Here is a 15,003-nt window from a genome sequence, read left to right as displayed (position 1 = left end):
CTGGTTTTTCTTGGGCTACTAAAAGTGTCGACAAACATTCGGTGGGCTACACAGCGCTTCCGGCGTCATCAACTGAACGTAAAATGCAGAAAAACATCAGAACGACGTGCGAATCAGCAATTGAATAACATCAGCGCCAAAACAATTATCAGCCACACCACACACACGCTCTTTCGGAGAAACTGGTCATGATCGCCTCCCCCATTACAACACTGCCCCCCTCACTACTGGCTAAACTTATCCAGTAACTACAATAAAGCGTCGGTTCATATTTCATTGGATTGTGTGCGCTGCACGGGGGCGGTGTCCCAAATGAATATGCCGATCGATATTTCCTTCTTCTTCTTCTTCTTTTCTTTACGTAGTTGATTCTTTCTTCCCTTTTATACTGCTGGTGCCCACCTTATTCCATCTGGGGGATATAACACACTACAATTGATTTTCTCCCCCCCACACACACACATCCGCACACCCCCGTGCAACCCAACACTGGAAACAAAACTCGGATTCTTCTGTTTTGTCCCCCAATTTTCGTGCAACCGATTTATTTCCCCCCCCCCTCCAACTGGATTCAGTCACATTCCTTCAAGAACAAATGGCATCGACAACAAAAAAAGGAATTCATTTTGGCCTACCCTGATCTATTTTTTTGGTTTTCCGTTTTCAATTTTTCTTTCTGAAGAAAAGAAAAAAAATCTTGCGAATCAATCAAACTTCGATCAAATCTTATACACGGTTTGTGTGTATAGCGTTGACGGTAGTTCAAAAAAGAAAGAAACCCCAACCCCGTGTTGTATCTAACCTAAATGACGTGTAAAATGATGTGAACGTATTTTTAAAAAATTGGCTGTCGGTCGGTGGTTGGATCGACGGCGGTGATTGGTTGGACGCATTTGTTGTACATAGAGACAAAAAAATACGGGACGACGTTTCGTACTCAATTTCACGTGTGCTACTACATTTCGCTAGTTCTTTTAGTCAAGTGGAATTTTCGAATTCTTTCTTCTTTTCCCTTACAACAAAAATATCAAACCCGGTTTCAAATCCCCTGTGACTCCTCGGCGTTTTTTTTTCAATCAAATCAGTACCATATATATATATATACTTATGTATGTCTGTCTTTGAGTGTCAAAAGAAAAAAAAGAGAGAGAGAAGGAAAAGTTATATAGTCGAGGGAGAGTCCCTATTTTCAAATGTCATCTAGTCTGTGATGTTTTTTTTTGTGTTTGCGCGCGAAACATTTTCAAATTAATTTTTATTTTATTTTTGAGTTTTTCTCCAAAAAATATTTCACGTTGGTTGTGTGAGTGTCATTTTTTCCTATCTATCTTTCTCTACTTTTCCCTCCCAGTTTGTCTCTCCTGCGTCACACACACACCTCATTCAAATTCAATTTCTCCGCAGTTTGTTGGGGGGATCCAAATGCTCTCTCCTTTTTCTCGTCTTGTTCTTCTTGTTCTCTTCTGACAGGGTGTGGCTTGTTTTTTTTTCTTTCTCCATCATTCTGTAAAAAAAAAATCAAATCACAAAGAAAATTGATTGTTCGTCTCCCTTCCAGTTCCGGATTTCATCAGATTGCGTCGATTACAAACGAAAACAAAATAGCTGCGAAATCCGTCAGCTGTCCAGAAGAGAAAGGGTACTTTCCAACAGCCTAACGTGTAAATATATATTATTGAATGAAGGAAGAAGAAGAAGAAGGAAATGGGAAAAACGGGAGGAGAAATTTGTTTTCTATTTTTTAAAAAAAGAGTAAAAAGTAAATAATAATAATAAGATATCGATTGCTGCTAAAAAATAACAGAGCCCCTCCCAAAACATTTCCTCGCAAATTTTTTAATTCTTTTCACGAATTATTATTATTATTATTATACCTCATCGATTGAAAAAGGGAAACCCCATTCAGTTTTTGTTTTTCTTTCGGGCTCTTCTTTTATTATTATGCATCGACGGTTTCCATTAGTTTAAATTCTGCTGCTTCCATTTCGAATTGAAAACTCTTTCACACTTGTATCGACTCAAACTGTTCAGCAACATTGCTCCAATCCTATCGTAATATTCATTATTGTCGTCGTTATTTGTGATGATATAACATTTTCCTCTTCTAACTATAACAAAATGAATGAATGACATCACCAACCCCAACTACCACCCTTTTTACCCAACTTCTTTGCGGTCGTGAGAGTTCTTATTAAAATAATAATAATATCGGGTTTGGCTGCGGTTCTTTCTCTCTCTCTTTAGGCGAAATTTGAAAACCAAAAAACCACATTAAACAACTTGTAACCAATAACAAAGACAATACTTGTTGCCCTCCAGATAATACTGTAATTTTGATCGAGTTTTACTATTGATTCTGTCTGTCTGTTTCCTCCATTTCTAACCAAGAAAACCAAACAAATCAGCTCCGAAAAAATCCCTGCCACGTCAACACACACTGTCCTTATAATGTATTTACCCACCCAATTTTACTCTGTCGTGAAATCGTCAACATTTGTCTCCCGACTGTCAACAATAATTCACGCGTGAGAGAGATCCTCAAATCCTGCGGACGAGTTTAATTTGACGACTCGGGCAATTTCCTTCCTTCCTCCTCCATCCTCCCTCTCCACACATAACACTCACGCAGAAAACACTCCTGTTCCACGACACTATCCTACTACTACTATACTATACTACTAACTAAAATTAAAAATTGAAAAAATTTCTCGCCCTCTCTTTCATGTTGTCTTTCCTCTTCTTCTTCCTCTTCTTCTTCTCTCCTTTTCTTCTTCTTCTTCTTCATATTTTGGCTTTCCTTTCATCTTCTTCTACTTGTACGATTTCTCTCCTTTTTATATAATAATATCTCCACATTATTATTATTATTATTATCATTATTATACATATACATAAATTATATCACTACTCGGACAGGTCTCTCTTTTTCGCAAAATTTTATTCCCTCTTGTATTCAAATACAAAAAAGAAAAAGAAAATTCACACATATTTCAATCAAACATGGTCATAAAGAATTACAATTATATCGTCAGTTTTAAAAACACTTTTTTTTTGGGGGGGGGGGGCCATCGTTGCGATGGGAGAGCATTTACAGCATCACATTCATCGGACACGTCAAACACGTTTTTCCTTTTTTTCGCTTAGAAAAAAGGGCTGAGGTTATATTATATAGAAATCTGCCAACTAAATCATAATCCAGAAAAGGTTGAGTTGCGTCATAACTACCGCCGGATTGGGGACTATGTTTTTCCGTCTATATTTGATCGCGTGTCTTGCCTGTCTAACTTTCGTGTCGTGTGTTTGTTCTACTTTTTATTTCTTTTCAATGATGTCTCCTCCCCGATTGGCAGATGTTAAATATTTGATGCTTGCGCAATTCACTTTCAATGTCGGGTAAAAAAAGAAAACAATCTCTCGAGGGAGGAACACACACACAAACCAATCACGGTGAGTTTCATCGGCATGGTTGCCGGGCCGCCACAGTTGTGTGTGTTTTGTGTCAGACATGAGCTCGGGAGGGAAAATTCGGTCGTTTTTTATTTCGTTCTTTTCTTTTCTTTATTATTTGGTTTGACATTTGACCGTCCATCCTCCGGGACCTCCTTTCCATTCCTGATGGGATTTTCCCAAAATTGAATTGAAAAGAAATCAAAGTGTAGTTTATCGATCCCGGCCTTTTTATTTTATTTCTCTCTCCCGACATTTTCCGGCTCCTTTGAGTGTGTTGCAATGTCCAGAACAGTGAAACAGGAGCGGCAAACCATTCTTCTTTCACGGTGTGTGTGTGTGTAATCAAATGTAAGTGACGGAACAATTTCCCAATTTTTCTTCTCTTTCTCCTCGAGATTTACATGAGTGAAAGTGAATTCAATTGCGAGTGCCGTCAGGAGCACTTTTGCAGCTGCTATAGGCGTGAAAATGAATAGCGTCACATTGGCGGGGATGATGAAGGAGCGATATAATAAAGTATACAAAGGGCGTGGCCGACGACAGGCGGCTGTGTGGGGGGTACGAGAAAACTTGAGATCAACTCAAGTGGCTGCTGAAGCGTGAGGTGACTGTTTGTGAGAGTGAGAGAAAATAAAAGGGGGTGGAGGGGGGTAGAGAGAATATAGACGAAGGAGGAAGAGTGGGGTCTTGAAGCGTGTTCAAATCTCGCGCCTCATCAAACACTTGTATAATATATGGTTTGTACCCAGTAGCTCGACGTTTTGTTTTATATTTTCTGTTTTCTTTTTTCTTGACATTTGTCTGCCGTGTTATAACTGCACGACGGGTGATAAGGCACGACGAGTGCCGCTAGGGTCTTATCGTGTCGGCGGAGGGGGTCCACGATCCTTCAACAGTTTTCCCCCCTTTATATTTTATTTTTTGTTTTTATTTTTCTCTTGCAAAAGTTGAGGGAAGATATAAACCCCCGACAGTGAAAGCTTCAATATTTATTATTTTCCCTCCCGATGTAACAAAAATAATGGAAAAACAAATTTGAAATTTCCCGCTGGTTTTTTTTTAGATTATTTTTCAAACGTCCTGATATGGAATTTTGGCTTGTCGGGATATTTGTCGACACGATCGGCGATCCTGTTTTTTTCAAATTGTTGTCGAAGCTGACAAGAAGGTGAGTAAGCCGAGAATGACGATGGCCGCCGCCGTCGTCGTCGTCCAGTTGCATCCAATAAGTCCGTGAGTGGCAGATGAAAAAGCCGCTGTCCCGTCGTCGTTTGAGCGATGGAAAACGGCGGCGCTCACGTTGAACGCCACCTCTTCGTTGCAGTAACTCAAATCGCAGCAATTCACGCATACCTACAAGAGCAAAGTAATAGGAGAGACAGACACATGCCAAAGTATGTAGACAATTTGCTTCCCAGGCTACACGATTATATTAGTAGCATCGTTCACAATCCAATCACGAAACACGAGCTCGCGCTGGAATGCGCCGGAATGTTTGATGGATATTGCGCCCGCAGCAGTATCGGACGTCACACTATACTAGGGGGCGGTTTTATTAATATTACAGTCTCTAACTATTTTAAGATAAATCAATTAACAATGATGTCGGGTTTTACTTTTTCTAGACCCTTCCCCCTCTTTATTACCTGACAGAAAAAAGTCGATACTGACAGTTAGTCGACCTCAGGGACAAGTCTGAACAGGTGCGTTTTCTCTCTACGTCGTGTTACTTTTCGGTTAGTTCTTTTTCAAATGACAATTTCAAAGTGAATTTTGTATGATGTCAAGTGCACGGGAATTTGTTAGGTTCTTTTGTGCCCATCGAGATTTCCCAAGAATCAATTTCGGTAAGTCGTCGATTCATTTCATTATTCAACTGTTTGGCGTTATAGCTTGCCAACCCAAGTTAGCGTGACGTCCCATACGAATGGCTTGGCACAGAGAAATGATGGGATGGAAAAATCTGGTAACTAAAATATTTGTGAAAGAAAAGGAGACGGGTGGGGTGGATGGAATGGATCAATAAAAATCGAGCGGCGGTTTCCGAGGAAATAAAAAGAGACAAACGAAAAAACAGTCGGGGACTTTTTTTTTTTTTTGAAGTGCCAGTGTACACAGGCAATCTCCATCTTGTTGTTTTACGAAAAAAGTTAAAAACAAAACAAGAAATTGACTTTTTTCTTGTTTGTTTGATTCAAAAGTAGTCTTACCGTTTGATTGGTTGTCTTATCGCGACGGCATCCGACCTGCGAGAAACATGTCCGCGGTGTGGCGCACGTTTTCGTGACTGCCAGCGTTTTGCCCCGGTCGTCCATCACGTGATGTGTGTGGCAGACGGTCAAATCTGTCGGAATAATTTCCCGCTCATTATTTTCGCTCCTCCTCCCGTCAACGTGTATAATTGCATAATTGTGATTCGATTTGTTTCAGACTAACCTGTTGGGCAGGGCCGTTCGATGGCGTAGCGGTTGCAAATTTCGTTGCTGGTCACGTTGATGCAATAGTAGCAGGCCATCTCTGTTGAATAAAATACAAAAAGCCCCAAATTGTAATGGATCATGTCGGGACTACGGAAGAGAGGGGGGGGGGGGGAGTTGGCTTCGCGGTTAATTAGATTCCCAATAGTGTTCCATTATTCCCATTCAATTTGATCACGCACCGAGCATTTCCATCGGTCGACGTTGCGGTCGACTCGTCCATCATTGTCTCTTTCATAATCAACGTCACAACGACCCCCCCCCCCCCCGACCTCCCATCGGCCACCGTAGATATGCGCTATACTCCCGACCGTTCGCTCTGTCCGTCCGCGTGATTTGAAACCCAGTTAACCGTGACTGGACTGTACTAGTCCGAGATAATTGACAACACTTTCTAGCTCTCTCTTTGCTCCCTGGACCTCTCCCGCGAAGCTTTCACTTGCGTCGACAGTCAAAAGTCCTTGACTTGTCTCTCTCTCCCCTCCAGCTGCGTGACTCCATCATCTTTTGCACTTTCAGTCGCTCGTCCGCGTACCTCCCTTCCGCCGAGCTTGGCCCAGTCCAGAGATGTTTGCCCAGCACTGGCCCTCCCACTTTTGAAATCTCCAGGGCCACTCTAGCAGTTCAGACGGTCGAGATTAAATAGTGAAATAAGGTTTTTCTCTTTTCTTTTTCTCGTTCGAGTTTTATTTCGTGAATAAAAATAGGAGCCTGGGCCATTCGTTCAATATATACGAGCCAGGAAAAATCTAAAAAGAGAGGGAGGGACCGACATCTAAAAACATTTTTGTTCCGATTGATCGATCGAAAAAGATCACCGCTGTCGTCGTGTCGTGATCCCAGAGCGGATTATTTCAACCCCGTCCGTCCGTCCGCACACACAGGCGGATCTTTTTTTTTTCTGTCCAGGACCCTCTTCACCATTTCGTGTGTTTGATCTCTCTCGGTCTCTCTCTCTCTGCTACCCCATAAACTTGGGGGATTCTTCTTCTTTCTCCTTGGCCATTTACAATCCACTTTATACTGGGCCCCTTCTTACACTTTATACGGCCTCTTTCGTCCAAGTCTTATTTTCTTATCTTCTTTAAAATTTTACGAGTTTGATTCCCAACGTGTGGCTATTCGACGAAGACCCTGGCATTCGTACATAGTCCGGTTAGATATTTGTTTTTCAACTTGTACAATTTCGGAAAGGATTCCTATAGAGCTAATCTTTAAGTCAAACATTCTTTTGGGGGGCCAATCAAAATTCGGGGGCGGCCGGGAAATTGTCTTTGTTAGTCTAACCAATTTTTGGTCTGGGAAAAAAAAAGTTGCGTCACCGAAATACATTTTCTACGGACGACCGAGCATCAGCAGCGGTTACGTGTTTAGCCTGCCGTATGATGGCCAGCTCCCCTAGACATTTTGTCCTCTCCTTTTCCTCCTTCCGTTAGAAGCGAATCAAGAGCTATTAGCCGGTCAGTTACGCCTGTCCAGCGCAACCATAAGCCCATCCGTCCATATTTTTCTTGGGATGGGAGAGCTGTACAGTGTGTCAATAGTGTTGAATTGAACATCTTATTGATCGTTGTGTGCTGCTGCTGGCCCTGTCTGCTCTTACCAAAAAAAAAGGGAGGGACCTAGTGGCAACCGTGTGGAAAAGATCGCGGCCATCCGCTTTCCGACCCTCCGCCGAATTTCCTTACACACACACACACAAAACATATGCATACACATATATAATATTCCTGTAGTTAGATATTAACAATACAGCTCTGACGATGTCCATTGAAAAGCCACCACTATACAATGGGTGGGTGGGGCCGTCGTCTGGTATAGGATACTACTATACTACTACTACACCACAGGCCATTATTATATGCACACACATGCCAGTCCGGCTGCCAATGGAGAGAAAGTCTCCCGTTCAAAATGAAGCGGGACACACACACACACACACAATTGGTGTACATTCATATGTTGGCCCATCTAGCCGATGTGTGTGTTGTGCTTTGGCTGCCATGTTCTTGACTGGATCCATCAGCGTCTCAGACAAAAGACTCCTCGCTCCTGGTTTTTGATACACTATGCACATATAGACGTCGTGATGATGATGGGTTTTCTCCTCCCTCCACACACACAGATCCCCGGGACCTACTCGACCATATTCTCTCTGCTCCGCTCTGCTCTGCTCTGCTGTTCTAGTCCAACGTCTATAATAATAATAATATGTAGAGCCCAGCTTGACTTTCACTCGTTCATCAATCCTCCCTCCCACGAGAACCTTCCATCCATCCGTCCGTCCGTCTCAGACTCGTCTGCGCTGAATATAACGATCCTGCCAAGCTCCAAGATGAGCTGAGGGAAATGATGAAACTGTGTGTGTGTGGGGGGACTAAAGGAGAAAAACTAAAAAAAGAAGAACTATACACAGAAAACGTTGGTGTCTTTCTTGATGAAAATGATTCGCTCCGGAGAGCAATCTGCACACTATTCTCAAGTTACTTTATAGTCTATAGTCTAGCCTAGAATTGTGTGTGTAGAAAACATTTGAAAAACTTGTGCTGTCGATGTAATAATCATATTCCTACAAGATGTTATATAACATTTGGGGTCGATGGAGAATAAAAAATGGGGGATGGAAAAAGCAATCAGATGTCGTATTGTCATCATCATCTCTTGCATTGTCTTGTGCTGCAAGTGGGTGGGTGGGTGATGAGCGCAGAATAGACGGGCGGCGGCGGCGGGGGGAAATGATATTGACGTTCAAGAAGATGGAAGAGGTTATCATTATTATAGGTCTTGATATTAATGTGTGGCAAAACACAGTTACTAATAGCTCTCTCTCTCTCCTCTTGGCACACATACTACAACAGTTATGTGTGTGTTTGCCTCTCTCAAGTCTATACACACGCAAGACCGTCCGTATTGTTTTTTCGGGGAGGGTGTTGGAGGTCGGAGACGGGCCATCACTAGCACTTTAGTTTTTTCCGGATTATACGGCCCAGCGGGACTTGTGTGTACCGAAACTCTTTCCTGTACACACAGCCAAAGAAAAAATAAAACTTTTTTTTTTTTTAAATAAGAGGGTGGGAGGCCTATGTACAGATTTCTCTTCGCATCTTGTTGGGCTTTTACACGGAATCCAAAAAAAGGGAAAAACTTGGGAAAGGAGGAGTCTGTAGTGTGTTGAATAAGGAGAGGAAGTGAGTGGGGAGAAACTTGGAAGGCAATCACTGAGCCCCACCCTCTCTCTCGTCTATACTCGACAAAGTGTGGAAATAAAAGGGACACACTAAAGTCTTGACGACGACGACGACAAAATCGATGAGCGATAGATGCGCGTACAGCGCACTGCTTAAATCATTTTCAAACGGATTTGCCGAGCTCCTGTCTTAACCATGTCGTTTCATCAGCATCGTCTAATCATAAGGAAATTAAATTTGAAACGGGGGCGGATTAATGACGTCTTGTGTGGGTGATCGGGGGGAACGGCCAAAACCGACACACCCATCCAACGATCTTTTTGAAATTTTGTCTTCCCGCGTTTTTTTCCCTTTTCATAACCAACTTTTTTAATTTTTCCTGTATAGACGCCATTCGAAATCGATCATGAGAAAGATGACGTCAACTTACCTTTTATTACATTTGAGTCATCACATTGTGTGCGAGCACTGTGAGCTGGTAGGGGTATATCTCCGGTATACAACTGTTAATGAACACGCTTGTTCCCAAAAGCTCCCCCTTTTTTTCTTTCTTTTCAAATGTAAATCGTCCATTCTATGCATTTGAAAATGCGCGTGGGATGGAATTCTTGATCATCATCATCCTCGTCCTTATTTGACTCTTGTCTTTCAACTCTTTTGTAGTGACGTAATTGTCTTTTTTCTTTTTATTTCCAGTCAAAGACAAAAAGAAATCAATCTGAGAAAGGAAAGGATTTTCGCCCTTTTTTGTTTTTTAAATGGGCGCCGCTGATTGGCGTCGTTACCATTTTCTTTTTCCATCCGATTATTACGAGTTTTCATCGCGTCTGTTGGGCTCTATAGAATTGTAAGACTGTAGAGAGAGAGAGATGACATTGTATTTATGGATCTGGGCCACCCGTATATTTATTGCTATCAAGTCAAACGAATCAATCATTATTAACCGGTTAATTGCCTGATGGTAACATCCCTCCCCCTTCCTTTTTTGTGCGTCCCTATCGACCGGGCGGGAATAGCCCCGCCCTTTTTTGGTAATTTGGTTTCAAATAGACCGCGCACGGGTCGTTCATTAATTTTTAACCGAGAAACCAAATTGATCTCCCCTTCTTGTTTTATTTCCTACTATATAGCTCAGAAATGGTTGAGTTTATTATATAATATTGTGTTGAAACTCATTTTCCCTGCCCTCGCCTTATATTCCGAAATGTAATATTTTCCGCGTTTGAAAAAACTTTGCACTCCGCTGAGCCGTGAGTGATCTTTTTACTTTTCTTTTTCTTTTCCATAGTCTTTGATATGGTGGTGCTCTCTACGAGTATTTTATGCATTATTTGTCTGGGTGTCTATGTTGATATATTTTGATAGTGAACTCTCTCTCTCTCTCTCTCTGCGTGAGGAAGCGCTCCCTGTTTGTGTTTTGTTTCGAATAATATCTCTCCCCTTTTTCTTTGCCGTGTCCCGTCCCATCCATTTTCGATTCCACCCTCCCTTTCGGTCCTATCCGGAATGATGTGCGTAGGCCAAGCGATTTGAAATACAAATAGAGAAATATTTATAGCCATGTTGCTCTTTTGATCGAGGGGTGGGGGGATAGAATAAAAAGAAACAAAGAAAAAATGTAAGAAAATAAAGAAAAGAGGATCCTCCGTGTCTTCTTTTCCTTCCATCAATGATGTGTGTGGCGTTAAGAAGTATATATAGTCCCGGAGACACGTTCAAATCACGTCTAAAAGCTCTTTGACGTGACAGACGAAGCTAGGATATCGTGCAACGGAGTATAGGAACATTGTGCCGCTGTACATTATTCATCGCACCCCATGTGGATGTTTTGAACTCTCTCACAATAACGGCACTCTGCCGCCCATTTCCGCGCTAAGATATATATTTTGCAGGCACATTTGGCGCCAGATTCAAAAATCCCTTTTTTTTTTGTTTTACCTTTTTCTTGTTAACGATCCGTCAGACAACGTGAATTCTCGCCGGGATCAAATTGGATTGATGACGTTTAAATTTGGAGAATGGTCAAACGAAAATTCAAAGAAAAACGGCAGGCGCATCACTACTCACCGTCTGAATGGGCATCGATGTCGAAAAGATGTCCGACATTATCGTCTTCCATCGACATGAGCTCCGATGCCGACATTGCGGTAAATGCAACGGCGGCCAGCAGCATCAGAGATATTGCCCAATGATCCATGATGCCTGTGGCCGGTGGCTCGTTTCCCCTTCCGGGGGGAGCGATAAGATTTCCTCGTAGTCGATCCCGCAAATCGGAGGGAGGTAAAAAAAGGAAGATGAATCAGAAGGATATCGCCCGGGAAAAACCACTTTCCACAGCAGCAGCAGCAGCAGTTTATATTTCGTTTCGCCTTCTCGGAAGAAGAAGAAATTGCGAGATGATTTTGTCAATCCATCATCGACGGGTGGGTTCAGTTCACACGCGCTATGTATCCATCACATGACACGCTGCACAATATAAATGGGCCCGAAATGTCAGAGCGGATATTTGAGGGGAAACGGGCCAGTCCAGTCAGAGTCAACACAAACAGAAACGCGAAAGGAGAAGAGTGGAAGAAAAGTGCTGGCGGATTTTTTGATTATTTCGAACGGCGGAGAAATCGTAAGTTGCGACCGACTCGCCATCCGCCGACCAACTGGTGATCGGAGCGTATCTTCCGGCTGGCTTTTGTGCTGCCGGCCACACCACGCACTCTGTGCTGTGCTGTGTGTGTGTGTGTGCGCGCTGTGTGCTGGCTGGCCCCCACCGCGACGCCGACGCTCTGCTTGCCACTCATATCGTGTGAACGCCCTTTTTTTTCAATTCTATTTTTTACGCCCAACATTATTCCCACCCCTACTTTTTTCGGTGATCCTCCCGCGTGAATCCAATCACCGTCTGTTATTTTGTCCGCCGTATTATTATACGTATCTGGCGACAAAACAAAAAATCCCACCCAAACACACCCCCAAACCCCCACCAAATAAAATCTCTCGAGATGAATTCTCATCAGTCAAATGGCTGTACGTATAAACCCCTTCGGTGTGGAATCTCATTTTCTAGCGATTTAGAACAGCGACATTCGTTTAGTTTTTTCACTTTTCCTTTCAGTCCTCAACCCCCATGTAAGAGGTTTATCGGTCCACGACGGTTGCCAAACCTTTTTCTTTCCGTGTTGCTATTTCGTGTTTAGAAAAACCGAATAGGATGGGGTGGGGGGATATGTGTGATATCCCTTGGACCCATTATTTGATAGATCCTAACCATTTCTTACGATTTCCAGCTTCCCTCCCTCAGCATTTTGTTTAGTTGCCAATTTTTTCCTCTTTTTTTATTTTTCCTTCCTTCCGGCAACCAACACCGTCGGTTTTTTCTTCTGAACGAATCATCAAATCAAAAGGGGATGTACACATCGAGCCAAGAAAATAGGAGCCAAGGAGCGCGGGAGCTCTTAAGCTGACGGTTATGAATCTCTCTCGCCTATTTATTGTTCTAGGATCTATTTCGGTCCAAACAAATTTGATTGGCATATCAAAAGAGATCATTTCACGCCACCACCATCAACACACACCCAGCACTGTGATGCGAGATGTAATTAAAATCAATGGTCCACGACTCATATCATTTAGACTGTCGGGTGCTGGGGAAGTAAAATAAAAGGAGAGAGACGTTGAACAGCTGCTTGACACAACACTCTCTCTTGTCTTAGCTCCGGGTGTGTATATTTTCTCTCTTAAACGGTTGCCAGCAGAGCGCGGGCTTTTTGAATGTAATTGAAAGTGCAGCCAAGCCAGCCAGCACCTCTCTATGCATATAAAAGACGTTGTATGTGTGTGCGTGCCTTTTATACTCTCTCAGCTCTGCTGTCTGATGTCTTATTGAAGTTGGCCCAGCAAACCATATGCTGTTGCTGTTTCCTTCTTGTACATATTTTGTCCTTGATCCTTTTGACGCCCTAATGAGAATTGCTTCTTCTTCTTCTACAGTTTCGACTCGGATGTGTCGGCTCGCTCCAATCTCTCGCCGAATAACTTTGGCCGTCCTGCAACTGGCACGGCACACACACGCCCGCCATCTCAAACATCTGCCCCTTTTCCTACTTTGTCGGAAGAAATAATGCATCAGCCCGTCTATATGATTCCCTCTTCCATCTCTTGATGCCTCTTCTCACATGCATAAGGTCGCCCAACTTGTATTGGAAAGCTCTGCTCCCACTCTTTAAAGATTCCATTCGTCTGAAACCCGACAGATTCATTTTTCAATTCGGGACAGTCTCTCACTTGCGGTTTGAGAATCAATCGCCTATGTAAAAGGTGGAGTCTGAGGTCTATCTAATAAGGCGCTGGGCCAATCATTTCCGTCGGCGGAGTTGCCAAGATCGGCCTATACACCTGAGCAAAAACGTCAACTTTTCCCGTGTTCTCACGTTTCCCGGACAACATTAGACTCCTACGCTTGTTGTATAGGAGGATGACGACCTGCTCTTGTAGTTAATGGCAACCGCATCGAATTCCATATCCCCCTGGTGCGGTGGACAAAGGGAAATGAAAGTGGCGGTTGGACTGTGTGGGAGGTCGGAATCGTTTGAATTAAATCAGCTAAGACATATGGATAAGAATTGACTGGTCATTTCAAAAGTTAACCCGAACACGCCTAGACGCTTTGATCGCCACATAGAAAAAGTCCACGCATACACATGGAGGAACTATTATTTATACAATGCTGACGCTCGGGCATCGCTGTCTTGAAAAAGTATTGTCGGGACGTATGTACCGGACCTGACCATATAACTTCAAACGGAATAAAAGAAAAAGTTGCGCTGGAGTCTGTCCGTAGGGTTTGGATTCCGTAGTAGTGATGACGGGGCGGTACGTATACGATTGATGTTAGACCGCACCGCAACGACGTTCATCTCTACCAGCTATTTTGATTCGTTTGTTTGTTTGATGTGTTGGATCTAGACAAAAGTCAATGCGCTAACTCCACACTTCAAACGCCAATGAAATAATTGAATTGCTCATTGGCCAGCTATATATAGTATGGAATAGGATAGGTTTGTAATTGCCGCCTTATTTAAGATGACGTGATCATTTAGGGCGCCGGTCTAATGGCCAACATTTTTTTACGGTTTTCGTATTTGGCGCGTCTTGTTTTTTGTTTCTCCGCCCCGGGGGGAGAGGCAATCAACAAGGAGAAATCTGATCTAAGTGTGACAGCAGAAGGATGACCCATCACTCTTGAATGATGCTCCCACTTGGACACTATAGCTGCTGCTGCTGCTGGTCTTATATAAAATGTGATGAACAATCAAGTCTCCGTCTCGACTATACTAGAGAGAGAGAGGGGCCCCTCGTCTTTATTTATAGTGGCTGCACAATTTTCTCCTTCTTCTTCTTCTTTTTTGTCGTGCTTTGGGCGTCATCTTTATTGTCCCGGATGTTTGGTTAACCGGATCACATATCTCTCTCTTTTTATTTTTATTTCTCTTTTCTTTAGATTTATAATATTTTTCAGGGTCCGGTTTCATATGTTCTTTAATGCCATTCGTCCGTCTCTAGGGATGACGCAAATATTTAGATCGAATGGGAAGAAGATCTTTCGTTGTCGATTCCTTGAAAAATGTACACCGCAAGTTTCTGAACTTTTAAAAAGGGATTTCGGCTATTATAAAATAGGACGACATTTGGGTGATGCGACCGCCAGCAGCAGCAATGATTCGATAGTTGCGGGAAACGGCTTTATATAGAAATTGCCATTGGATGGGACGGCGCAAAGCTGCCATCGTGTGTGCTGCTATAACACCGACCGTCGAGCCAGCAATTCCTGTCCACTCTTCCGGAAGAATCGAAGAAATAGTTGTCGACGACAGTTCCAATATCGTTCGGTTGCA

At 42.9% G+C, this 15,003-nt stretch overlaps 1 protein-coding gene and 1 long non-coding RNA gene across 2 annotated transcripts; one reads left to right on the top strand and one right to left on the bottom strand.

Moving 5' to 3' along the window:
• Window positions 1–554: 554 nt before the first annotated feature.
• LOC124209096 (ly6/PLAUR domain-containing protein 6B-like) lies at window positions 555–11,822 on the bottom strand. The gene is made up of 4 exons (XM_046606964.1): window positions 11,183–11,822; window positions 5,887–5,967; window positions 5,661–5,794; window positions 555–4,803 (listed from the first exon to the last, which is right to left on the bottom strand). The coding sequence occupies exons 1-4, from the start codon at window positions 11,310–11,312 to the stop codon at window positions 4,591–4,593; spliced, it is 558 nt and encodes a 185-aa protein (XP_046462920.1). The 5' UTR covers window positions 11,313–11,822; the 3' UTR covers window positions 555–4,590.
• LOC124209098 lies at window positions 4,803–14,757 on the top strand. The gene is made up of 2 exons (XR_006880775.1): window positions 4,803–5,297; window positions 13,100–14,757. It is a non-coding gene; the product is annotated as an uncharacterized LOC124209098 (long non-coding RNA).
• The last annotated feature ends 246 nt before the right edge of the window (window positions 14,758–15,003 follow it).

The sequence above is a fragment of the Daphnia pulex genome, chromosome 12 (genome assembly GCF_021134715.1).
Source record: "Daphnia pulex isolate KAP4 chromosome 12, ASM2113471v1".
Taxonomy (NCBI): Eukaryota; Metazoa; Arthropoda; class Branchiopoda; order Diplostraca; family Daphniidae; genus Daphnia; species Daphnia pulex.
Note: the sequence above shows the minus strand (reverse complement) of the source record. Positions and strands in the feature narration are given on the sequence as shown.